This window comes from Centruroides vittatus, unplaced genomic scaffold, assembly GCF_030686945.1.
Source record: "Centruroides vittatus isolate TY-2023 unplaced genomic scaffold, ASM3068694v2 contig_202, whole genome shotgun sequence".
In the NCBI taxonomy this organism is placed as follows: domain Eukaryota; kingdom Metazoa; phylum Arthropoda; class Arachnida; order Scorpiones; family Buthidae; genus Centruroides; species Centruroides vittatus.
In genome coordinates, this window is record NW_027121249.1 from 115,973 (window position 1) to 142,924 (window position 26,952).

Here is a 26,952-nt window from a genome sequence, read left to right on the forward strand (position 1 = left end):
CTTACCTTATCGTACGTAACCTTTAACTATTGTAATTGGCTTCGTTCAGCAGACTCAACGGTTCTGGAACTGTTGAGTATTTTTCTGATGAATGCCCTCTACGGGAGCGCTGTTTTCGTGCTACTGTGGTGTCTTGACGTCACATTTAATAGTGTCTTTCATTTACGTAGCTACCTTTTGCAACTGATCAATGATGGCTGCCTCTGTTCCAATGCCTACGTTACTCATCGTTCAGTAGACCCAGTGTTATATAAAAGCTATCGATTGAAACACCTTTAGTCAGTTACACTGTGAGTCTGCTGAATGCGGCCAATATTATAAATACGTAACACAAGCATTAAATGATATAACTGATAGCTGAAGATTTCCTTCTTCGCTATAACATACCATTAATGACAATATTTTTCCACCAAAATTTGTTGGTACAACTTACCAATTTTGGGTATTCTTCTTCATTAATCTGTTAGTTTTCTACTAATAAAGAGATTGGGGTTTTTTTTCAAACCTTACCTTTTGCAACGTGCTCCACCTCTTACTTGTAGTGTCACATAAAATGTTATAAACTCCACCTACTAGAGCAGTGTTTTACAACCGGGCTGCAGCGGCACCTTAGGGTGCCACGGCGCCACGATTGGGGTGTCACAAAGTTTAGGACCTTAAGTAAATTTCCAAGAAAATGCCTAAAGTGTAGTTCAAGATAACTCATTGTCAGTATTTCAACAAAATTCAATGGACTTAAATTTTGATTTTGAACACGTAGAAACACTATTTTTGCATTAAAATGCTACTTCAAACTGTCAATTTTTTAAAATTTTTTCCCGGGAAGGGAGTCCCCTCCCCGGATCCCACCCCAGCGTTGCGCATAATATTCGCTTCGCAAAAAATTCATCTGCCCACCACCACCATTAGTCCCCCTTACTCATATTCTAGATCCGCCGCCGGTAAAGGATACCCCGATTTTTCACTTTTCAATCAGGGGTACCACTCAATGAAAAAGGTTGAAAAACACTGTACTAGGGTGACGTAAAGATCGAGTCTGTGTTGATGATTGGTTTAATGGGATACAGCAATGCAACACATGGGCAGAGATCAAGAGAGATGCCTTTCGGAAGGACAATCTCTGGGAAACTGACCTTATTTTGGTGTTAGACGTAAAGAAAGCTCCCTTTCTCCCGCCAATTAGTTAGTCATGAACTTCTTCTTCTTAATGTGCCTTATCCGGTCCCCAGACTTTGGCGATCACTATGGAGAATGTTTCACGATTTTCCGCTAGCCTAAAGAGATCTCCAACTCTGTATACCAGTCCATTCATTGATGTTCTTTAGCTATGACATCTGTCTTCTACCAGCACCCCGTTTCCCTTCAATCTTTCCTTTCAGTATCAGCTGGAGAAAGTGGTATTTTTCTTCGCGTAACACATGGCCGAAGTAGGCAATTTTGTGACACTTTATGTTAGTGATTAGCGATCTCTTACAATTAGTTCGTCGTAGGACTTCGTCATTTCTCATCAAGGCAGTCCATCGTATTCGAAGCATCCTTCGGAAGATCCACAATTCAAAAGCCTCCAGCCGGTTTATTATGTTCTTTTTTAGAGTCCAACTTTCGACTCCATATAACAGAATCGACCAGATGTAGCATTTCACCATCTGTTGTCTTAGTCTGAGATTTAGGTTGTCATTGCAAAAGAGAGTGCTCATTTTTTTAAAGTTAGCACGAGCTGTTCCAATTCTGCATTTAATTTCAGTATCAGGGTCCATGTTGGATGTGATCATACTTCCTAGGTATTTAAAGTGGTTAATCTTTTCTATTGGTTGGTTGTTAAATGTCAAGTGGGTGTCCTCATGTTGATCCCGACTACACACCATAAATTCAGTTTTGGTGTGTAGTCATGAATGTTAAGACCTAAGTCTTTTCCAGTTTCATTGATTCTGTTCACTATCTGTTGTAGCCCATCTACGGTGTCGCACATGATAAGCGTATCATCCACATATCTTATTGTATTTAAAACAACTCCATTAACTTTAATGCCTAGCTCTACTTCTTCAAGTGCCTCTTTAAAAATCCTATCCGAGTATAAGTTAAATAAAAGGGGAGAGAGGACACATCCCTGTCGGACTCCACGTTGTATATTGGTACTCCTCGTTTTCAGATAGTCTATGCGGACTTCGACTGTTTAGTCCCAGTATAAGTTTTTGATAATTCGGATGTCTTTGCTCAAGTGAATTACTCTTAGAAAGACCTTTAAGAGATGACTCATCAAACAGTAATCACTGCATTTTTTGTGATGAGTCTTTTTAGGGATTGTGATAAATGTTGATGTTAGCCAATCCTCTGGTATTGTGCCTGTGTTATAAATGAGATTAAAAAGCTTTGTAACTTGCCCTATGTTATCCTCTGTTATAAGTTTAATGACCTCAGTCATTAAACTAGTCATGAATGCATGACCAAATACCAGTGTTTGGTGGTTCATAATGCACCACTCGACCACTGGTGGGTCATTATGAAAGTATTCTAGTGGTATTTCACCAAGCCTGGTTTTATTCAATTAGGGGGCAACACGATACATGGGCAGGTGCAGATCTAGGTTTTTTGGGGTCTAGGACTTATTGAAGTCTTATGGGGCCCCATTTTGTTAATACAAATAATACTGCAAATTATCATTATTACAATATTATTATTAACTATTTTTTTACTATACGATAAGTGCTCATTGTTAATGAAAAAGTATTAAAAAGTTATGATGATAATTCAATTTTTGTGGGCCCTTGACACTTGGAGGCAGCGGCGGCCTTAATGATTGCAAGGCTCCGGGCAGCAGATCTTTGCGAGGCCCTTGTCCTTTGTGCATAGTATGTGAATTGAAAATAGATATTTCTGATGATTGACGAGAAATGCAAAAGTTATAAATAAGTAAATTTAGTGTTAAAATATTATATTAGAAGATTTATAAAAGTTAACAGTCATAAAGACGACAAATTAGTAATGATGATAAACTAAGGTACAGTACATAAATGCCTTAAAAGATATAAGCAGGGATTTAAAAATGATGTTTGTGGCTTATAACTAATAGCTAAGGATAAAATAAGTTTTAAATATCAACTTTTTTCTACTTGAGTTGTTGTGCGAGGCCCCTGCAAGAGCGAGGCCCGGGTGATTGCCCTGCTCGCCACTGCTTGGAGGCACAGGGCTTATGCCCTATTAGATCCCATGAAGATCTGCCCCTGCACGGGGGCAATCTGCTGAGGCGGAAAATGCCTCCGAGGTCTGTTATGAGAAACTGGTCCCTATTTAGGTGTTACTGATGCAAGAAAACTCCAGAAAACTCTACCTGGTCAGCCTGTTGCCAAGGTGCAAACCCACGACCAAATAAGTTTTCAGTGTTTTATCCACTCAGCCAGTAATGGGTGCTTTGCAAAGTAGTAACAGAACGTGCTTAATTAATATCAATAATTTACATCTTTTTATTATATCTTTCAAAGCAGCTTGTAGCATAATGTATGCTAAATCTTACCTGGCTTCAAAGTTTCCCTATAACTGATTAAATTTCAAAATTTTTTCAGGGACTTACAGTGCCCAAACCACAAACTGTAAGGGTTCACTAAACTTGCCAGAATCTGTTCATAGCATATATTTTGGCAGCTAGATCCTCAAATCCTCCATTAGTATATGGCTTAATAGTTCTATAACTCAGCCTTAAGGCTAGAGTCAATCAAAATCATAAAAGAAATCCCAATTCAGGCTGCACCCAACTCACTTGAATTGAGACCCATTGGACCTTGTTGGATGTTGTCCTGTCAGTTGCAAAGACAGTTCAAGGAACATCATGGAACTGAAAATGTAGGCCACCACTGGATGCAAGGGACATTGATGGCACTTTGGTATATCCAGGAAATCCTGCACCTTTGTGTGTTGCTTTTCATAACCAATCTGACCACCTTCTAGCTAGTTAATGCTCGCTACGCATACAGCTATGATTTCACGGAAAATGTGTCACATTGCCATACTTCTTGGGCCATAAAATTGATCGTGTTGCCACAACAAAATTGGTCGACATACCCAATGCTCTGTTTTAAATAATAGTTTCCTGTCGGAATCTCAGGTTAATAAGATATGATAACACAACAGCCTAACAGTTGAAAGTCATAAAAAGTCTTACCGGGAGGGAAACACCAACAGGACTTATTACAGAAAATTGGTTGTTAAACAATTGAAAGAAGCCCAGTAAACTCCACATGGCCAACCCATTAAGGCAAGTGATAGCCGCCACTATTTCCAATTGTACTTTCTTAGCTGACGCAGTACGTGCGAGTTTTATGACTCAATCTTGTAAGTTAACTGGATTATTTTCACATAGTGACTTTCCGCAAGTGAGATTGGCACTTTAGACATGCAAAGTAAATCCGAAAATCTTCATGCAGCCAGTCTGAAGATGAAATGCAAACCCATGACCAGTGTTTGGCAGTTTTATCCTCTCGGTCACCGACGTACACTGGTGTGTTCGTGTTTTTATTTGTTAAATAACAGAAAAACGTATAAAATCAGAAAACCTTTTCTTTATTTAGACAAAAGAAACTACACAAACCTTTAAGTACAAAAAATTAAAATGGAAGAACAATTATCACGAAACAGGTAATCGATAATTAACCTGTCAATTACCACACAAACAATCGTATATACAAATTCAAAATTTTAAGACGTTAACGAAGAAAAAAAATGACAAATCAATAATAATTAATTAATTAATTTAACAAAAATCAAAATTAAATAATATAAATTTCCTATTCGACTAATGGAGTTTCGAAATCGTTGTTTCGGGGTCTATCCGAGGGAGTAATTCTACTGCATGTGTATACGTGTGTGTGAATGTATGTAAGTATATAAATACAGTATTTCAATGTATAAAAAGATAATTTTGATGACAAACTGAAGTATTTTATATGGAAATAATGAGCAATTGAATCTGTTTGTTTTGGTCCCAGCACTTAAAACAAAATGAAGGAAAATAAAATTAATCGTCCGGTTTATTTTCGGATATGTTGTGAAAAGTATGTTACGAAAATTAATCTTGGTAGGTCGAGAAGATACTGAAATGCGGCATTGCTTTCCGTGAAATTTGATGATAAAATCTGGAAAAAAGAAGATATAAATACAAACAAATGTCGACAGCCAGCCCGATATATTAAAGCAATAAACCAACCAAAGCCAAATTTTCGGGCTGGATTCGGCTATATTAATAATAAATTATGAGATAATTTGGTATTAGAGGTAGGCGTTAGGTGCCATCTCTTGCTAAATTTAATAATTATAATTTAATTAAATAATTTAGAATGAACTGGAAGAAAAGAATCGGCCCGCGAGGACTCGAACCCGCAACTTCATGGCAAGCATTCATTCACTCAAATGGCAGAAGCTGCAGAGGTCTCGAGTCCGCATTCGGGCACGATTCTTTTCTTCAGTTCTAAATTATTTAATTAAATTCATAATTATTAAATTTAGCAAGAGATGGCGCCTAACGCTTACCTCTAATACCAAATTATCTCATAATTTATTATTAATATAGCCGATTCCAGCCCGAAAATTTGGCTTTGGTTGGTTTATTGAAAATATAAATGCAAATAATTTTCATACAGATTTATGTTAGGGTAAGTCAAATGAAAGCCAATATAATTTATTTGCAAAGTGTTACCTGTACATTAAAAGTAATAGAGGCATTTGTTTCATTGGATAACAAGCTCGGCAATTCTGTTCTCACAGACGTTGTTTGGTTTCTGCTTTAGAAAGTCCTCCCATATCTCTACATCCGAGGCAAACTGCGACCTCGAGTAATTCAATTTATCAAACGTATGAAAGGCACCGTGGGACGAGTGTCGCAAAATTACCAATTTGAAGTTCTTGAGCTTGCCACATTGGCAGCATGCAGTCTCGCATTGTTTTGCAAGAGAATTCTGTCATATGACAATCTTCTGTGTTTATTCTCGTTTGCTGTACAGACTCCAGGTTCATTACCCATTGGAAAATATATTTCAATACTGGTGAGTCTTAATTTACAAGTAACAATTTGCAAATAAATAACAATGGCTCATTTTCATTTAACTGACCCTAAGAGTTAAATGATGATCGAATTAACCATTCATATTTACAAACTATGACAATTTCAATGGAATATTTACCATTTTTTAAGGATTGTCATTTCCTCTGGTATCGGAACCGAGTGAATTTTCTGCATTGCTGTTATCGTTCACAGTTAATTCTGCATTTTCTTCATTGTTCTCTTCTGAATTTCTCTCGGTCGTTGCAGTTCTTCTGCCAGGAGCAGATGTGGCCGTCGAGGATGTGAATGACGAGGATGAAGTGACGAGTGACGAAAAATCCGGCCTCGAAGTGATTTGCCAAATGGGGTTAGATATTTGTGTCAGAGCCGATTTAGTCGGACTTAATCCTGAAATATTTACTTATTTAGAAGCATCTGTAAAAATATCTGATTTATATTTCAAATTATGTTGTAATACCTGTCATTTTACTCAGCGCCACTGCTACCGATCGACCGGACGAATCGGGCTCTTCGGTTTTTGGGTTGGCTTGCAAGTGTTGTTTGCTCGAATCGCTACAAAACAAGAAAAATATTTATGTAACTTTAAAGGATAGTGAATGAAAGAATCATCGAAAGAGTAAATAGACAGAAAGTTTATTAAAACAGATAATGAAAAAAAAAAGTAAGTTCTGCCGGGCATCTTCAAGAGCATTATATAAACTATTATTAAAAGAAAAAGCAGAAGGAATTGAGCAAACTAGGAAGAGAATGATTCAAGAACGTGAGACAAGACAGGAGACATGCTAGATACAATGTTAGATCTCCAGAGAAGGGCTTATCCATGCATGCAACACTTAACTTAGAAGTAAGACACTTATCAACACAATGTTTTAACATTAAATGATGATAGGAGATGACAACAACTCTATTGATACCAAATTTACAATTCTTCTATCATATAAAATGTCTTGAAGTATATTTAATAGCTGTGAATGCATGGTACATTTTGTGAATCTCGGCTGGACTACTGTGATGCACAGCAGCAACGACAAATCTACAGAGTATGTGAACATTATTTCTTGGAATTTCTTGGCAATTTGAATAAAATTGTTACTTGTGGCACAACTCTCGTATTATAAATCGGCTTGAATAATGGCATCGAAAAGTAAATCAGTATTCGGTTTGATTTTATATGGCAATATAAAAAACTGGCAATCTGCTAATGCCTTTTACGAGAAACTAACCTCTATTCGGATATTAGATACACGAAGAAAACTTGGAAAATTCCATGAGGCCAGCCTTATGGCACCATGTAAACCTGTAACCACTATCAGTGCTCACCAACAAACACTGTGTAATTTATATGTTATCATCTCGTTTAAAAATATATTCACCTCAATCGAGAAGTGCTCAGCGTAGACAAACAGTCAATTTCTGACGTTGAAGTCTCTGGCAAAGGACCGTGTTCCAATGAAATGTCAGCCTCAGCCTCAGGCGAAGACGGACAGTGCTCTAAATCAGCTAGACGACAACTGCTAATGTTCAATCCGTCTTCCCCTGTAAAATTTATTAGAATAATTTATAAAAGTTATTTTTAAAATCTTCTCTTAACATCAATAAGAATTAATTCTAATATATAATTAAGAACATGAAGTAACATGTCAAATTTCTTACACTTTTTTCTAGAAGAATAAGTTTTGGTGGGTGAAATCACCGTCGAAGATGCCATATTACTCGACGCAGAATCTGTCGGAACGTTTCGAGCAAGTAATGAAGTTAAAAGTAAAGTGTGTGGGCAGCTGTGACTATCTTTGCTCATTTTACCTGTGATAATGTGCATAAATACATATTATAATACTTACTTATTGTTATAAACGTTTTATTTTTACAATATATAGACAATTACTCTGCTTGCGACAATATGTTTTACTCCAGGCCCTGTACGGAAACGAGCTTCTATCTTGCATTTCCAGAAGTTGAAGTAACATATTTTCATCATCGGTCGCGCTGCTGACGTTATTCGAAGTGTCTTCACTTGAGGCTGAGGTTCGATTCAAGGAACTTGATGTCGACGTCGGAAGTATGTTCCACTTACGACACCTGTGCTGCAAAAATCCAATCTTACTGTTTCGTTCAACGTCATTTTCTCCAAACCTGATGATCAACAAATTTATTTTACAAAATTAATAATAATTATTTTAAATTATTTATCTATTTGTTCGTCGGACTCACATTGTCTCCTCGTCGATGTCCTTTTCATCATTACTATTGTCGTCTACAGCAGTTTCTCCTTCACAACTCACTTCGACTTCTGTCGTAATGTCGTTTTCGTTATCAGTGAGAATCTAAATATAAATATTTTAACTTTAATCAGATTTTTATCTTTAAGTAATTTAGATTTGTAGACATTAACTTACTTCACTTTCATCAGAGCTGGTAGTGGAATCGGCTTCGCAGGATGCATCGCAAGAATCGAGAAGATCTTTATAACTATTGTTTTTTCTCGGCTTTTGTAAATTCGGACTTCTCTTTTGAGAAATGGAAGGATTAATTTTTATCTTTTCAACTGGTGCGCAAACATAATTTCTACTCATTTTGGAACTGTTTTGGGCTTCTTCTTCTCTACCTGTTATGTTTAAAAAAACAACATAATTATCCGCATCACTAAAGACAAACTTAAGCCTAGACTCCACATTACTGGAATCTGCGACGTAATCGTAAAACTGAAAGCCAAACTGACGAAACTTTCAGTTTCGGAACGTTCAGTTGGACAGAAACAAGACTGAAAGCAGAGTTAAAAATTATTTAACTTTTCCGTTTTCATTCTGCACTTCTGTCATACTGCAACCAATAAAAACACAAGGATTTGTGGCGCATAGTCACGTGCATTAGTCATGTATAGTTCGATTGTCGTAATGGTGGAAAGGGTAACAAAAAGGACGAGGAAACAAATAGATTAGGAATTATTCATCGAAGTTAGAAAATACAGGTATCTAGCTATGAAATTTTCCAAATACAGGTATGAATTGAGTAACAACATTCCACTTGATGATGAACAACATCTTTGATGGAGGTGTAACAAGATCATAATGAAGGTGAAAAAATTTCTAGCCACAAGTACCTTCTTTTTGTTTAAATATATACACACTTATCATTGCGGTACAATTGTGTTATGTATAACATGCAAGATTAATAGACTAATGTATGTAAGTACACTGTTCATTTAGCAATGTATTTCTCAGAATGTATCCTCAATGTTGGGCAGCAAATAAAAGTATATCTATTAGTAACGCATCCAAATATCTTAAATTTAAGAGCTCTTGAACCTAAGATATTCTTCATTGTTCTTCAAAAGTCTGTACATTTCTGCCTGAAAATCCCTTTTTAAAAACAGGATGTATCTTAAACTGATATGACATTAATTTGCTGCTGGTGAGGCCTTGGAACACCACGTGTTGACCTCTCGAATGTTGCAAAAACTTGCAGCATTTGCAAAAGTTCAAGTGTTACAAAAGCCTGCTCGGAAAACTTCATTATTTTGTTTTTAAAAGATTTTGTTTGCTTATTTTACTCTCCTAAGAACATATTTTATCTATTGATTTTGTATTATTATTTCATATATCGATACACTAGTTCTTTCCGTTGTATTAGGCATTACTTTATTGGAACGTGGCTAAAAGATGTCGCTGTCACAAAGGCAGTAAATGTATTACATTAAACAGTTTACTTTGTAATATGTTTAAATACATTTTGTCACTCATCACGAATATGGCTACGTCGTTGAAATGATGGACCAAACATAATAAACACTAAAATAGCACATCCCAAACAAATGCAAATGCAACAGAACAAAACTAAATATAGAAGATTGATCAAATGAGTGGCAAAAATAATAATAGTCGACATTTCAAATCTTCAAAATCTTTGAAATGTCTGCAGCAAATCAGATTAGCAAAGTATTTGGGGTGACGGGCAATTTAAATCTGTTATTCAAAACTAGTTTTATATAGCATTTGACAATTTGTATTGTTAATTTAGTTGACATTTCATTTTCTATGTGCAAGACTGTTTATTTCATATTAAAACTTCATTCACGACAATTGTTTTTGAAAACATTTAAAACATTATTCGGGGGCTAAGTTTATGAAGAAAGGTCGAGACCACTATTGTTTTCTAGTGTGTTTTTAATATCAGTTTCAGTAATTATGTGTATGATCAAGGCAGATTTTACTATCAAAAGATTGGTTTGATGGGATGCTACAATGCAATACATATGCAATCTGCAAAAGTCTGCTGGGAGGACTTTCTATGAGAAAATGGCCCTATTCAGATGTTAGATGCTCGAAGAAACCCCAGAAAATGCTACCTGACTGGTTCATTGATCAAATGCAAACCTATGACCACCTTTGTCATTCCGCCAGTAAGCTTTGAACCTACTACCAGTGTTTGGTAATTTTATTGGCTCGGCCAATAGTGGATTTCAAATAATTCTTTTTTAATAGCCAAATAAAATATATTAGACTGATACTAAAACTGTCCTCACTCCACAAGTCATTCTAACTATGACAAATAGAATAATTAAATTCACATTTCACGTGTATATGAATACCATCTCAAATAACAGAACTATGTTTGAAGTATGTTAAAATGTACGTATCAATCAAAATCCTGTTTTAATTATCTTCAAATGGAACAATTCCCCATGTATGGCATACACAAAGTAAAAAATATCAAAATAAATACTACTTACCGTTGTCGTTATCTTTAGTACAGCCTTCGGCCGCATTAATATCACAGTTAAAATTGTTACTTTTACTAGCGACGTCTCGGAGAATGGACTGTTTTACGCCGCCTTCGGCTTTATTTTGAACCGTGGGGATTATGGATACTGGGAGAGAAGACGAAATCGTCGCTGGCAATGTACTCGTCGACGAAAGTGCAGAAATTATCTTATTGTTTCCTATGCAGTTACCAATACTAACGACGGATGGATTAGATGCTATAGTGTGAGTTTGTTCCTGTTGTAATTCTACAAAAATAAAATTAACAATCACTACAAACAACACATCAATATATACTAAATACCACTTACCATTCCCCTCGAATATCCCTAATTTTAAACTAGTCTGTGAAAGAAATGGATTTTAGACGTTCGTGAATGTTACTAAATACTAAAAGTTTCATTTGCATACACTTGAAAGGGGGCACAGCCGCATGGTCTTCATTGCCAAGACCCCATTTCTCAGTCTGCCTGAGTCAGTCAGACTGACCTACCCATCTTTGAACTTTCTTCTTTACGGGAATGTCGAGAATCGTGCATATGCTTCAAAGGTGTCAGACACGAAAGCCCTACAGGAAACATGGATGCCATTAACAGGTTAATCCTAATGTGCCAGCTGGGACATGGGCCAAAATATATAGACCGGATACATATGTGGAAATGTGCTGACTTAACACAGTAACTAACTTATTCAGATGCACTTCCTATTACAAATGTCTAAATTAATATAATTGTGTTTCTTTTTCCAAAATTAATCCACAAAACTAGGGACATTCAAGGAGCATACCCTGTATATTAAATGATGACAGCTTACCTGCAATAACATCATTCTTTGTTCCTAAGCTTGTTGGGTTTCTTGATAATTCAATAGCTAATCTCTACAAGTGCGAGTTTCTTAAGTACAGAATAAAAACAGTGATATTAAGTTTTAAAGATTTAAAATTTACCTCCTTTAGATCGTTAATTTGTACGATATACTGAGCTTGAGCCACTTGCAACTGATTTAAATACCATTGCTGGTCACGACACTTTTGGAAAAATGTGGGCGGACGAACTTGAAATCTTAAGATTAATGTGTCCATTTCCGTGTTGAGATAGCCTTCGCTAGCTAATAGATCTAGTCTGAAAAATCGATTGTAACCCCAACATTCTCCGACTTCAAAATCGGATGCAAATTCTCTAACAATGTTCTTGTTTGCATCGTGCGAGCCTTGGTGTATCATTTCCACTCGATATTCGTATCTTTAGAAAAAAGGAGATTTTACAATTGTGAATTTAAACTAATTTAAAGAAAATAAAGTGTTTTTACTTTGACGTTTCGGATAATCCAGCAGACAGCTCAAGAAATACGGATAAGTAATTTCCTCGTACGACACCATTTCCATCCTTTTAAGAATACATTATACTATTTAGCTATCGATTGAAAGAAATTCATTAAAATACCTATCAAAAATGTCATCTTAACTTACAGGATAAACCTTTAGTCTCCAAGTTAGACCGTAAACAGAAAGAGGAGTGCTGTAAACTGGATCGGCCCGCTGCTGCAGGAGGCTAAAATTATGCATGACGAATGTACTGCTGTCGTAAGGTGGAACTATCTCACTATAAAAATGACATTAAATCCAGATTTTAGATGACGACGACATAATTACATCACAGGACAATTTAATTACCTCTGAAAATCAGCCGGAACGGGAGCGGTTACAAAACTCGCCATCGGTTTCCGCTGAACTTCCGCAATCATATTTAATATTTCTCCGCTTCTACTAATAAGTTCGTTCTTACTCGACGCGTGGAGTTGCTGTTCTACCGACTGTAATAACGATTCTAGTTGCTCTGTTTCTTTGGTAACCGATGTCTTTTGACCTAGTAAATAAAAACAATGTAAAATAATTAATATATTATATTATAAATTTGTATGTCATATGAAATATTAATCACCCATCAATGTAAGAAGTTTGTTCTTCAGCTGAGAATCCAAACGAGCTATCATATTTTCTACTGCATTGCGTATTTCGTGAACTCGTTCGTCTTTGGCCACCCGAACGCTTTCCACGTTGCGTTCGACCTCCTGAACCAAACTGATGAGTTCCATTAGTCTGCGACGCAAGTGACTAACTTCTTCTTTGATCTGAGTGATGTGCTGCTCGTACACTTCATCCAAAGGTTTAAAGACGTGTCCCGAATGCTTAAAATAATAATAATAAAGTTTAATTTAAATTATTTTCAAATATATACTCTAATAGTCTGTCTGGTCTTATTAAACTTTCATTAAGTTCCACTCCACTAGAGATACGACACAACCCTTCTCTATCTCCCCGGCCCCTTGACTTTTAGCCACCAAAATTTAATAGTATCAATGTCCCACACAGAAATAATTCTGCCAAGTTTCGAAATTTTTGGTTGTCCAGTCCCAAGATATAATGCAAAATAAATACCCCTGTACACATATGCATGGACACAACTTTGTAAGGATTTTTCCTTACATTTTTGGGCCCAAAGTGTCAAAACGTTGAGAAATGCAAATGGCGGGGACATAAAAATTTGGCTGATTACCCTTCTTTCCTTATGTTATATTCCAGGAATAGCCAAACCTTATCACAATAGAAGCCATATATTGCCTATTACAAATACATGAGAGCTGCGTCTACTGTAACAGTTATATATATATATAAATAACTTTATAATTTATATATATATGTATAAATTATAAAGTTAAAATGCTATAGTTATGTATATGGAAGCTACATTAAGGGTCAGGAAGACGTCAAAGCTCATTGACTTCCGAGTGGTCGATGGTACCGTTTTACAGACATATTTGCATCAAAACTTGATTCACTCTACATTCATTTTACACTGTACTCTGGCATAAAATATCACAGTCATGTGTCTAAAAATAATTACAGAAAGGGCTTTTACGGTTGTTTTTACACTAGCAGATTCTCGACTTAACAAACCGTCAATTTATGGCTTTCCTTGAAGATAAACTATTCATTTGATGACATAATATTCTTTTAAACTCTGTTTTGTGGCTGCCAAAAAGGCTTGTTTTTTTAGTCTGTTGTGGGTTCGGGCAGGTCTACAATGGAACAGTCAAGCAACGAGGTAGATACCTGACCACCCCAAGAAATTCCAGGGTTTTCAACCACCCAGATTGTTGAGAAGTAGGCCTACACCTCAGCCTCTGGATGGCCAAATATTACAATACACATTTAATAACAAACACTTTCTTGAGAACACTTACCATTCCACCCCAAAGCGCACACTGATGACAGATACACATTTTACAGTTCCAACAATAAACGCTTAATTTCTCCTTATGAGATTTGCATCTGTAGAATAACGACAATGATCATTTTCAAAAATAATAAAAAAGTTAATAAATAAACAAATTTTATTTTTAGCTTCTTCTCACTTTTCTTTTTCCGGGACCTCTCCCTTTGCTGATCCAACCAATTGCAATGTATCTAATTGCTGAGTCACTTCCTCCACCCAGCGACAATTAACCAATTCATGCAAGTGAAGAGATGCTCTAGAAAAGAAAATAAAGAAATTAATTTGTCGTAATGCAAACCCACAATCCAAAATACTCATTTCTGTCACAACAAATCTGGTCGTTTGCAATGACTGACTGCAACCGAATGATTATTAATACATAAAATTGACCATTCCTTATATCGGGGAAGCAAATTTATTATTATTTTTAAACTCCTTCCTCCTTATTAACCTTTTAATCATACCTATTGTGGGTTCAGCCGAGTCGAACGGAAATGGCAGGCAGACAAAGGACGGGGTTTAACTTATCCAGGACAAATTGACCTTAAAATTTGGACATAAATCTGGAACTGGCAGTCCATGTAAACAGAACCTCAACCCACCTTTACCAATTCAGCTATTGTTCGGTCATAATTATTCAATAACAAATCAAACCTCACTTTTTCATCAATGAGGAGTTTTATTGTATTACAACGTTTATTCTATTGCTAAACATGTTGATAAAAATTGTGAAGATCAATAACAAGATCAATATTAAATTAATAAATTTCAAGCACAGTTAATTCATCTAAAATGGAATTTATCTTACCGGCAGTGAGGACACTGTGACCTTTGCTCGGTTAACCATCGCTGCAAAAAAATGTAATATTTCAAATCAAAACTACTAATATTCATACAAAACTATAAGACCAATTAGACTAAAAATATAAATATTAAACAATTAATAAGGGATTAGCCATAAATTACACAATGCTACTTACCCGAATGCACATGTAACAACACAATTTCGAGCAGTGGGGACACAGATGCGCATCTCTAAGCTTCTCCATGCAAATAAAGCAGCGAAATACTTCCGCCAAGCTCTATAATATATATAAATAATTTTATTAAAATTTATTTACATCAAATTTTCTATCAAAAATGAATTAAAATTATTCAAGATTGTAAAAAGATGATGTGGTCTGTGTAAATTGTTCTGTATTTTGCCCAGATTCCATGTTGAATTAATACAGGACAATTAAAAACAAGTTTATTTTCAAAGTCAGTTACTGCACAAATGACTGGCAAAACTACAGGAATTGGAGTTGAAACTTTATTCTGCTCCATACTCACCAGACCTAGCCCCCAGTGACTACCACTTTTTCTGCAATTTGGACAACTTTTTAATAGGAAAACAATTTAATTTCGATTATGCTGCAAAACTGGCCTTTCGGGAATTCATTGACTCTCGTCCACCAGGCCTGAACAACCTGCCGCTTAAATGGCAAAAGTGTATAGACAATATGGATGCATACTTTGATGAATAAAATAATTCCTTATACGGTGGGTGATCGGTTAACGAACACAATCTGTTCCAAGACTTTGTTTGCTATCCAAATTGTTCCTTAACAGATTATCTATTTACCACAGGTTTTTATGGGAATTTGATTAATTCGTTCTGGAGACCCCCAAAAATAAAAAATAAATACTTTCTTACTACATTTATTTATATATAATAATAAAAATACATATATACACAGTCTTGCACTTTTATTAGTCATGTCTTTTCCATTGTGGGGGTTAAAGGATCTGTCTAATGTCGATGTGATTTTCTCTCTTCAGGATTTTTCAGAAGTAATTAATAGCATTGTAATTGTAGAGATCCCCAACCCTATTATCCTCAACCTGGTTTGGATACCATTCTAAGACCGCTGTTCTTACATCCTCCCACTTCTTCGAAAGATCTTTAATAGCAGATATCGGCATTAATCCTCTTTTTCGGAAGTAAACATTTCTCGCCGAGTTTCTTGGTGTTCTTCATTCAAGAGTTCTTGGGGTTCTGTCTTCAGATCAGTTTCAGGTTCCATTATGAGCTCTTCAGTGTTCTTTATTTCTCAGATGTGATTTTTGTTGATCGTTAAGCTGTTTGAATCTTCTTGATTATACTGTATCTTTCTTAGATAAAATTGAACTGTGGCCTATTGTAGACCTGTTCGAGCCATACTGCCCAGCAACGTCAGAGATCTTCTGCCCACCTTTGCTATTATACTCTCACCTTTCAAAAATAAAACCGATGCAAAACTTAACGAGTGCCCGCCCGACAGTCTCGCAAATACTATAAAAGAATTGTTTATGTCAGAAAAATGAAAGGCTGGAATTACAAGGCAGAGTTTCAAAGTTCGGAGGAATACTATCCAATCAGTATATACCAGGTTGAGCATCAATGTCAATGTCTCCCGTGCTCCGAAAAGTTTCAAATTGTTGCCCAAAAAGGAGGGAAGACCGATCGATATTTGTTATTTTACGTCGCTTCTTGTGTTTGTTCTGTGAGCTGTTCGTTATCCGAACATAAAAATTCTTTGCGATCACCCACTGCATTTGTAAGTTATCAGACAACTTTGCCTTTTCTTCCACAAATTTCATCCTTGACGACCTGATACTCGCCGAATTGTCTACATGCTCGATTTATTTGCCTCAGACAAATTATTATAATCTTGTATTTTCAAACTAAGGAAGTTGCATGAATACTTCATTTACAAATATAAACATCAATTAACCCAGCATTGCCAATTAATCTGGCATTCTTTTGGCATTAATCTTTAATAACGCCAAACAATGCCAGATTATACCAGGCTGTATTAAATATTAATTTAATTATAATTATTAAATTTATCAAGAAATACCATATTTTACAGACTATAAGACGCACCTTAATTTTTAAACAATTTTTTAAAAAATAATACCTATAAGACGCTACAGACTATAAGCACACCTGAATTTTGGAGGCAATTTTTCGAAGAAAAAAGTGCGTCTTATAGTCCGTAAAATACAGTAATATCTAATGCCTGCCTCTAGGCCAAATTACTAGAATGAAAGGATAGCTGGATTATATCTAGCAATCCTTTGACGTTAATTTACTTACTGGGTGTGTATGCTGCAGTCATTATAGACTAAAGCTTAGTTCGCACTGAGCGTGATTTGCTGGCGAAAGCGAAAAACAGAGCGAATAACACGTCAGACATGACGTTGTTTCTGGCAAATTTTACCATTTTGCGAATCACTTCGAAGTTCGGAACTGTCGAACTATTTCACCACCAATCGTATTCCCGCTAGTTGTCACATGGTTCACGTTGTTTTCAAGATGGCTACAGAAACTTTCTCACGCAATAGAGTAAATGTTGTAATTACGGATTTTTAATAATTCTCTCACCCAGCATCATTTTCTTTTTGACGTAATTTTCTTTTTCAATAAATAAACAAACTAGGTTAACGACGGAATACAGAAAGCAGCCATTTTGTTTTTTCAGATGACGTTTTCTCTCGCTTGCAAATGATTGGCTCCTTAAAATTCACAATCGCTTTTCGCTTTTGGTTGTATGGGTCAATTTCGCTAAGCGAATAAAACTCGTTTTACGCTTTTCTCATTCACATTCGCTATTCGCTCAGTGTAAACTAAGCTTAACCCGAAAAAGTTTTCTCAAGATCCATGACAAGTCTGTAAGGTCTCAAAAAATATTTTATTTTGTATTATCAACTGCTTTACTTCATTAGGATCTTGGAGCATTTAATGATATCAAAATACAGTAGAGTGTTGTTTATCCGAATCAATTGGAGACCGGGGTTGTTTGGATAACCGATTATGTATGAAAAAGTAAATTAACCTGTCCGACGTTGAAATTTTTCTCCGTTGCGTGTTGCTTCATGTCGAATTTTCGTCGATTTTAAGTCTAACGAAAATTTTTATAATAATAATCGAGGCTATTGTATCGTTAAAAATTATTTCTTTATTTTGTACAAACAAAATAAATATATTGAAAAATATAAAAACAAAAAAAATTATACTTTAGAAGTTAATCTAGTATCAAAAACGTTCGATTCGGCTCGACACAGTCCGATTGGAAAGCTTTTGGTTAACCGGCTTTCGGATAAACGACGCTCTACTGTATTACGTACGAAAGTTTAGAACTGCTTGTATAATGCAGAGATCGCTTTCTGTATGGTTTGAAAGTATAAGATAAAGCCAAATTTAAGATTTTTTTGACAATAACAAATTATTCAAATATTAATTACAAAATACTAAAAAGATGTAGTAGGCATTGCTAATCATCATTGTGTATGAGTAAGTATATACAGAGGTCGCAAAAGTCTGGAACCATAAGAGCTATGTTGATTTTGTTTATTATTTTACATAATACCAAGTAAAGAGAAAAGAATTTGTTATTTCGATGGTTGGTATGAAACTGCTGAAGAGTTTAATGGTCTACATTCCCACCATCATGCATGATGGTCTGCATGCAGCCCATTAAACTATTTTACAACATACTCAATTGTTGGTCCCACCATCAAAATAACTTTAATTCGTTCCTTCTTACTTGGCACCATGCTTTACCTGTATAAGAATAAACAAAAATTGACATAACTTCTATGTTTCCAGAGTTATGGATACCCTGTACGTATATACATTTATATAAACATATAAAAGACGCACAGTAAAGTCCTCATAAGCTGACGTAACTGATAAATACAGGTAGCTACAGTTACAAATGTGATGCTTGTGGCACCCCCACAATAAAATTCCAAAGTCGGTGCTCCAGTCACAGAAGTGACACACGATACAGAGAAAAATGTTGATTACAAAGTCGTAGAGCACAACTAATTTACTACTAAAGCAAATTCTGCATGCACGTATAGCATAATAGAAAACATAAAATGATAATGTGCACTAATGTATACTTCTCACGTACTCATTCATTACTTGTGTTCATTTATAACATTTGTATTTCTCATTTTCCTGTGCCTTCATGTTGCATTCATTACCATGTGTCATACGCTGCACATTGCTAACAAACGTCAGTGTATAAGGACTTTACTACGTGTTATATATACTTCGTCGGAAGGACAAATTTTGACAATAGTTATCCAACTACTCACTTCGACACTATGCTCGTCCATTCTGTTTGGAGAAGGGGAAGAATTCTTGATAATGGTCAACAGAGTGCTGAAAAATCAGGCAATTATTAATTTTCCAAGACCTTAAAATAAATATTAAATCAATATTTTAATCTTTAAATAAATTATTTATATCTTAAAATAAGTCAAATAAATATCTACATACATAAATGAACCCGGGAAAACCAATAAAGTAATCAAATTATTTGGTGAAATTAAATTAAATACCTAAATCATCGTAAAAACTTCAGGGCAATGCTGTGAATGGGATTAAGATTTGAATACCTAACATTCACATGTTGTGCATGGAAATCACATTTTGTGTGTTGTATCGTAAAATTTTAAAGTTGCAATTGATCAAACTCTGAAAACCTAAGCACGTGGAGCATAATTTAGGCAATGGCAAGCATTGATGAAATATCTAACCAATTGTCAAATGAAACTGATGATAACTAGTGTCTTAACTTTCTCAATGCATTCGGCCTTAAAACATCAGTTGCGAGTTAAAATTATTTGCGACAGAGTTTTCTTTCTGATATTTTCCACTCCGAAAGCCGTAAATAACTCCAAAAGTTTCCAACCTGAACTATAACCATGGTTGTACAGAGTAGGCGGATGCATTTGCCATGGGTTCAATCATCCGCGCTACCACAGTACTAGATGTAATGGGCACTGAGCCCAGACTGCATCCGAGTCACCACGTGTGTGGAAGGAAAGTCCATCTGCAGCCTGTTAAACTCTTCGGCAACTTCACGCCGACTGTGGGTTCCTGCCATCAAAATAAATGAAGAAGAAATCGAATAATTTGTGTCAGAACCTCAGATCAGAGGGAATTCAATAGATAAATCTTAGAATAATAGGTGGATCTGCGATTGACAGGAGAACAAAGAAGCCGAAGCATACACTCGAGAATTTAAAGACGGGATTTGAGTCCGAATTGAATCCACGAAATTCTCTCAATACTTTGTTTTGACATCTTGGGTCTTGCTACTCGACTGTCGTTATAGCCTGAACAAATCCTTAATAGATAAGTTAAAGGATATCTTTTGCCTAGGGATATAAAGACTTCAAAAAAAAAAAAAAAAAAAAAAGCCTTCTGCATCAACTTTCAGAAAGGATCTAATCAAAATTCTGTGGCTGCTTGCCAGACTTTTAGCTTTCTAGCATTAGGATTGCCAAATGTCTGGAATTTTCCGAACTGTACGGAATTTCGGTTATTTTCGAAAAATTCTTCGGTAAACAAAAACTTTTTGGAAGCGTTCTGAAAAATAAATGATGGGTTATTCTTTGTTTAGCTTATCCATTTTTCCTCGTTACAAGCTGGCATCCCTAATTGTAATCTGAATTATTTTCATTTCTGCTAGTTTATTTTTTGGATCTATCTATTCTCTCCAGTGGGCACTAAGATGTTTTTTTCAAACCCATTGTGGGCTTGCCCCAAACCCATTGTGGGCTTGCCCAATTCTACAAGGGTGGCAGAGTGGGAAAAGACAAATGCCCAATATATCCAGAATGGGCCACCCATGGAAAATTCCTGGATTTGCTAGTCCAAATTTGATCCCAGTTCCCCAAAGCCGACATCTTGCTGCCTCTGAAATCTGGACTATAATCGTCATCAGAGGATGCAATTTGTCAAACTTTTCTTTCCCAATAAACTTCATATTATCTTGCTGTACAATTTTTCTCATTCTTCTTAGTATTGTTAGCAGTAAAAAGACATAAGAAGCCTTGTTTTTCCTACATTCTTTCATCTCTGAGATGCAATACACCTGAATGAGCGACAGCTAATCCTCAAAATGTCTGTTGTAGTCTGAACAAAGCAAGTAACGCTTTCTAAAATTAAAGGAATGAATGTTTTCTATCACCTTCCTAAATAATAATAGGGTACAATTTTCCTTTACGACGTGAATTTGATGATGTTTGTACAGTACATCGTCATTCTTGTATTCGTATTGATTCCATTACATATAAATTTGTCTATAGTTCTTACAATCAATCAATTTTTATTAATAGTATGTACAGTACTGTGTGCAATACATAGCACGATTGGGGGAGGAGAAACATATAAGATATGTACAGAGATTTCTTTTATTTCTTTCCACAATTTCAAAACTGCTATGTTGACATTGCTGCCATACCTTCTGACACCATTCTGCACGAATGGAAACCTGCCTTTAGTCCTTTTATGTAAAAAAGAAAGCACGATACATGACGAATGGAGGAAGAAACTCTATTTTGTTGATTTTAATCGTATTTTTATGGCTAGAACGGGCCTCACATCTGTCGCCAGCTCGTGGCCTCATCTCACCTCTCTCTGTCCGATAATTATCGTTAATTCTTAAAAAAAGAAATTAATATAATAATTTCTTTCTTTTATAAAAGAAATTATATGTCAGATACTTGAATTTTTTAAAAATAATTTCGTAATAGAAGTCAACTTGCATGATGTAGAAAATAAATTATACCCAATGTGTAAAAAAATATCATACAAAATGCTTAAATTAGCTGCTAGGCGCGTGATTAATTTATCATATCACACGAAGACTACATATTCATTTCGCCAAGCTTACCGCAGCTTCAACAATGGCATACAATTCGTCAATCAATTCCATTGATTTCTCGGTTACACTCTGTCAATATTTACATTATATTTCTAGACATAAAAGAACGACAAAGACGGCAAAAGTCGTGTTACTTTTTCGGAATTTTCACAGTTACTAATAAAAAATTTCATTCAATTACATGTACAATAATTAACATACAGGTTATAACTTCACTCTGCCTACAAAAATAAGTAATATTCGATTAATTATAAATAATTTTGTCAATATAAACCTATATTAGCGTAACTAAATAAAGGATTAAGCCGTACGCGTTAGGAAATATTGAAACGTTAATCTATTTACAGTCATAATTCTTAATTTGTGCCATTTTTACGCTGCGATATTCGTCTATGTTAGTGACGCAGAGTTAAAAATTCTTAATTATTGCATTTCATAACCTTTGTTTGTCATTTAATGTGGTCCGTTACTATAGTTACTGTTGTAGCAACTCGATAACTACACTTATATTGTTTTCAAATAGTTTTTTTTATCTGTGAGTTTTTTCACTCTATTAGACAATAGCCAAAAGAGTGCACACAAGTATGAATAAATAATGAATAAAAGTAGAAATTTACGCAGAAAAAGTTTCTTAAAATCAATCTTAAGATATATTAGTTAAATGTTTACTTTAATTGTATCTTTCTCTCACCCACGAAACATGGCTCCTATTGTGACAAGATATGGTTAACCCCTGGCATAGATCATGACTCCTCGCTTAGATAATATACATACAAACACATACACAGTAGATTGTCCCTTTTACAACCTAATTTATTCCTCGAAAACCATCAGCAACAAAACTGTCGTAAATCAAATCTCGATTTCTCTTAGATTCAATGACATAAATCACATATTAAACACTCAAGAACTGGCTAAAAGCATACCAACACCCCAAACCAGTTAAACAAACAACTAAAATATTTAATATAATAAACATTTTCATCCGTCACAATTGAATATCAGTATTCTGGTCTTTACTAGCCTTACGTAACCCGAAGATGTCCAATCGATATGGTTAAAAGAGTTTGTTATATTAAATATTTTTCTTGTCTAACTGGTTTAGTGTACTGATACGGTTTTACATAAATCACATTGTTTCTCTCGAGCTTCTTAGGTTTTTCAGTTAATAAAATCATCTAAATGTTACATCTTAACAATAAGGTGATTGGCATACTGGCAAATCTGATCCTTTTTATGCAATTAGGTAGTCCAGGATCCTTATTTAGCCATCATGTTAACATTACTATCAGTAAAAACCTTTCCCTTTACACATCTTTTCTCTTGATATCCATTTATCTGGCTCCAATAAATTATCTCGTATGATTTATTTTTATATAATTATTTGAATTATATAAAAATCTCGCCATTCAGTACAACCTTACCGGATAAATTCCACCTCCACCATAGTTGTACTCACAGATGTAAAACTCCCAATTTTTCTCACCTTACTTTGGATGAAAGATCTTTAATTAATTTAATAATTTTTGTTGGTGATAACATTTTATATTACAATACAGAAGGAACAGTTTATATAGATATAAAAGTTGGCAGTGCACTCTGGAGAGCCATCAAACAGCATCCCGTAGTGTAATTGTCGACGGCAAACAGAAGTCGCAGGCTCAAATCCTGCTCCAAATTGATCTTTCCTTCCAAATATTCTAAATTTATTTACTTATTTATTTCAAATTATTATATTTAATACAGCATAGCAGCTTAAGAGCCTACCTTCAGTTCAAATTAGCCATACTATAGTCCAAATGAAAATCTAGAACCACTGTAGGAATAGTTACACTAATGATAAGAGTTGTGTACAGAGCCAAAAGAGTTCTTCAATAAATTCTGTTGTATTAAGATAGAACTCAAAACAAAGATGCATCAGGAGAAACTTCAAAAGAAACAGTACACTCCATATTAGAACTTTTATACACAATACTTTAACATAATACATGCAATGTTCTGAAATTTTAGAACAATATCAAACATGAAACTGTTTAATAACCAAATTGAATGAAACTTCAATAATGCAAGAACGCTCGGCTACTTTTATGTTTGTAATTTGGATCCGAGATCGACGACGACCGAACGGTCGAGACAGTTAAGGCACTGGCTCATCACTCCGGGAAACAGAATCAAATCTGGGTGTGCAATCCAGAAATTTCTTTTGTGATCCATCCGAAATATGTTGGGCTCCATCCCTCACTACCCAGCAACCCTCATTGTGAGCCCACAGTGAGAGAGAGATAATACACATACAAATTTCTTAATCCATCTTAGTAATCAAATGGATTAAGGTTATGTTATGTTATTTAGAGTGTAGTTCTCAATCTTTTATGAGCTAGTGGCATAAGGACATTGCCACATCAAAGACAACCTTATACATATAATGACAATTTTCAAGGTACATCATCTAGACTATGTACAACATTATATGCAACAAGGAGGGAGGTCAAAACTGTTCAAAAACTGTACATGTAATTAACAGAGAGTTCCTTATTAAAATAATAGATTCTACAGACAGGAATCCTGTAATAATAAAAGAAGATTCTGTAAAGAAAAGGAGGAGGATACAGTATATAAATGTAAAGAAATTAGTAAAACTGCAGTTTTGGATATGGGGTTTAGACACAAATTTTCATCCTCCGTAAACAACCGAAAAATCAAAGGAACCACACTTTAATTGCGACCCTTGGCAGTATATTTACCACCACATCCTATTAGACTGCTTATTAACATGCGATAGGATTAACAGAACAGACTGTGCACTCCAATGACATTTCTCATATTTTACAAGCTTTTACCCATCTCTATCAGAGTAAGAAATGATAAATTTTTACCATTTTGAGAAACAGTTTGATTTTTCACTCTTAAATTTAACCCCATTTTCAAGGGTATTCGAAATTCCGCATAAACAAATTTCGAGGGGGCTATATCTCGAGAATCTTGGCACATAAACCGTCGATTCCCTCGATACTTTGGTTAATGTTACCTATGGTAGCTAACATGGCAGCTCGTCTCTGAGAAAGTGGGGACGCACGTTCTAACCTAACTTAACCTATTCTAATAAATTACCATAATTATTGCCAACCAAAGTATTAGAATAGGTTAGGTTAGGTTAGAACATGCGTCCCACTGTTTCAGAGACAAGCCGCCACGTTCGCTACCATAGGTAACATTAACCGACACTTTTACACCCGTGGGAACGGTTCACGGCTCGATAAGGTCGTAACCGCCTCGTTTGGAGTCACATTTGTACCCGAAGATCTGGTAATAATAATAATAATAATAGAGAACTCGGTAGGAAGAGTAGATGATGTAAGGGAATGGAAATTTAGGACTTTATCATTATATAACCTCTCCTAAACTTTAAATGTAAGTAACTTTGTAGGCTTTGTACACATGTATATACTGTGTACATGTATATACATGTGTGTGTGTGTGTGTGTGTGTGTGTGTGTATTTGTGTATATATAATTAAAGGTAACTTCTACCAATCACTGTAATCACTTGACAAGACATAAACCTTTGTAGCTAAATAAAGTGCAGGTATGGGAGGATTTTAATGTATATAAACTATAAATAACAGTGTTTATTTACATATTTAACACTGTTTTTCTATAAATAAATATAAATGAGTCAATAGGACATACTTTAGTTGACTTTTATCTTCGATATTTAGAATTGTGTCATTTAAATGCATAACATTAAATCTCGTACAACGTTTACATCAGAATTCCCTATTCAAAATTACACTCAGAAAATAATCAATTTAAATCTCAAGAAATATGTCAATTTCCAAACTGAATTTTTTATTTCCTGCTTGCTGTCCCGATCCCTCTAGCGGAGATTAGTTAATTTGAAAAAATTACAATAAATTTTTGAATTTTAATTGATTAAAATGTTATTATTAATATACATATGTTTTTTTCGTGATAAATGAAGTAAAATAATATAACTTTCTTTTATGTCTTTTTGATAATCTTTCGATAAATTGATGAGTCGGGTGGAGAGGAAAACCGAAAGCGGTCTCTCGCGGTCGATTTTTGATTTGTTTATAAATGAATAAATAAGTAATAAGTTTATTTGTATTGTCGATAAGGTTATAAAAATGTGGATATTTCTGAGTTCATAAATATTTTAAATTACTATTTTTTTTTCTTTCTTGTTGGGATACCAGCTACATTCTAATTAAAAAATTCTTGGCTCACCATTGGCGTTCGCTGAACACTGGGAGTTCGGTCGTGGGTTGGCGTCTCGCCAAGACGGGCTGGTAACGTGGAGTTTTCCGGGTTTTCTCCACGTCTCTAGCGCCTGAATATGGGCCAGTTAACCTTATAAGACCTCCCGGAAGGCGTTATTCTCCGCGTTACGACCGTCATAAAAGCATACAACTACTATTACGTGACAATTACGTCACACTTTACCACGGGGCAATATAGACTAGAAGCTCATGCCCAACTAGCCAAGACAAGATCTCATCCTTCTATCACAGTCTATCTAACGGCAAAGCAGAAGCAGTAGTTAAAATAATCAAAAATCTAATGAAAAAGACAGAAGCCGAAAATATAGATTTCTGGAAAGCGTTACTACATTTTAGAATTACACCTACACGTGAAATCAACAATATGTTTAGAAGAACCAAGACAGTACTACCAAAAGCTAAATCGATACTCATTCCTCAAGTAGCAGAGATAAATATGAGAAAACGCAGTAAAGCAAAGTATTAGAGCGGTTGCAACCGAAGTTTTCATCTCTAAAACGTGAACGTCGAACGTTTTTTTTTTTTTTTTTTTTTTTGTAACTCTTTCCGCCCAGTGGGCACTAAGAGGGCCTCTTATAGCAAGCCCATTATGGGTTCGGCCAGGCCCACAATGGGGCGGCCGGGTGGTGAGGGACGGGGACCGACATATCCTGACGGACCACCCCCCGAAAAATTCCTGGGGATTTTTCGACCCGTCCGGATTCGATCCCGGGTCCCCCAGGGCGGCAGGTTGCTAACCTTGACCGCTCGGCCATCCGGCCGCTAACGTCGAACGTTGGCGCCGCCATTTTGTAATCCTAGAAACGTTTGAAACGTCATTAGAATCATGCTCGACGTTTCAACGCTTTTAGGCTTA

At 35.4% G+C, this 26,952-nt stretch overlaps 1 protein-coding gene across 1 annotated transcript; it reads right to left on the reverse strand.

Moving 5' to 3' along the window:
- Window positions 1-4,533: 4,533 nt before the first annotated feature.
- LOC136970542 (E3 ubiquitin-protein ligase TRIM37-like) lies at window positions 4,534-25,676 on the reverse strand. Its single transcript, XM_067264978.1, has 21 exons — window positions 25,486-25,676; window positions 19,218-19,284; window positions 15,068-15,169; window positions 14,896-14,936; window positions 14,227-14,343; window positions 14,056-14,143; window positions 12,753-12,999; window positions 12,485-12,677; window positions 12,281-12,413; window positions 12,121-12,197; window positions 11,759-12,053; window positions 11,626-11,689; window positions 10,782-11,060; window positions 8,449-8,657; window positions 8,264-8,376; window positions 7,938-8,185; window positions 7,706-7,855; window positions 7,426-7,588; window positions 6,510-6,604; window positions 6,171-6,439; window positions 4,534-5,126 (listed from the first exon to the last, which is right to left on the reverse strand). The coding sequence occupies exons 1-20, from the start codon at window positions 25,533-25,535 to the stop codon at window positions 6,177-6,179; spliced, it is 2,994 nt and encodes a 997-aa protein (XP_067121079.1). The 5' UTR covers window positions 25,536-25,676; the 3' UTR covers window positions 4,534-5,126; window positions 6,171-6,176.
- Window positions 25,677-26,952: the final 1,276 nt, after the last annotated feature.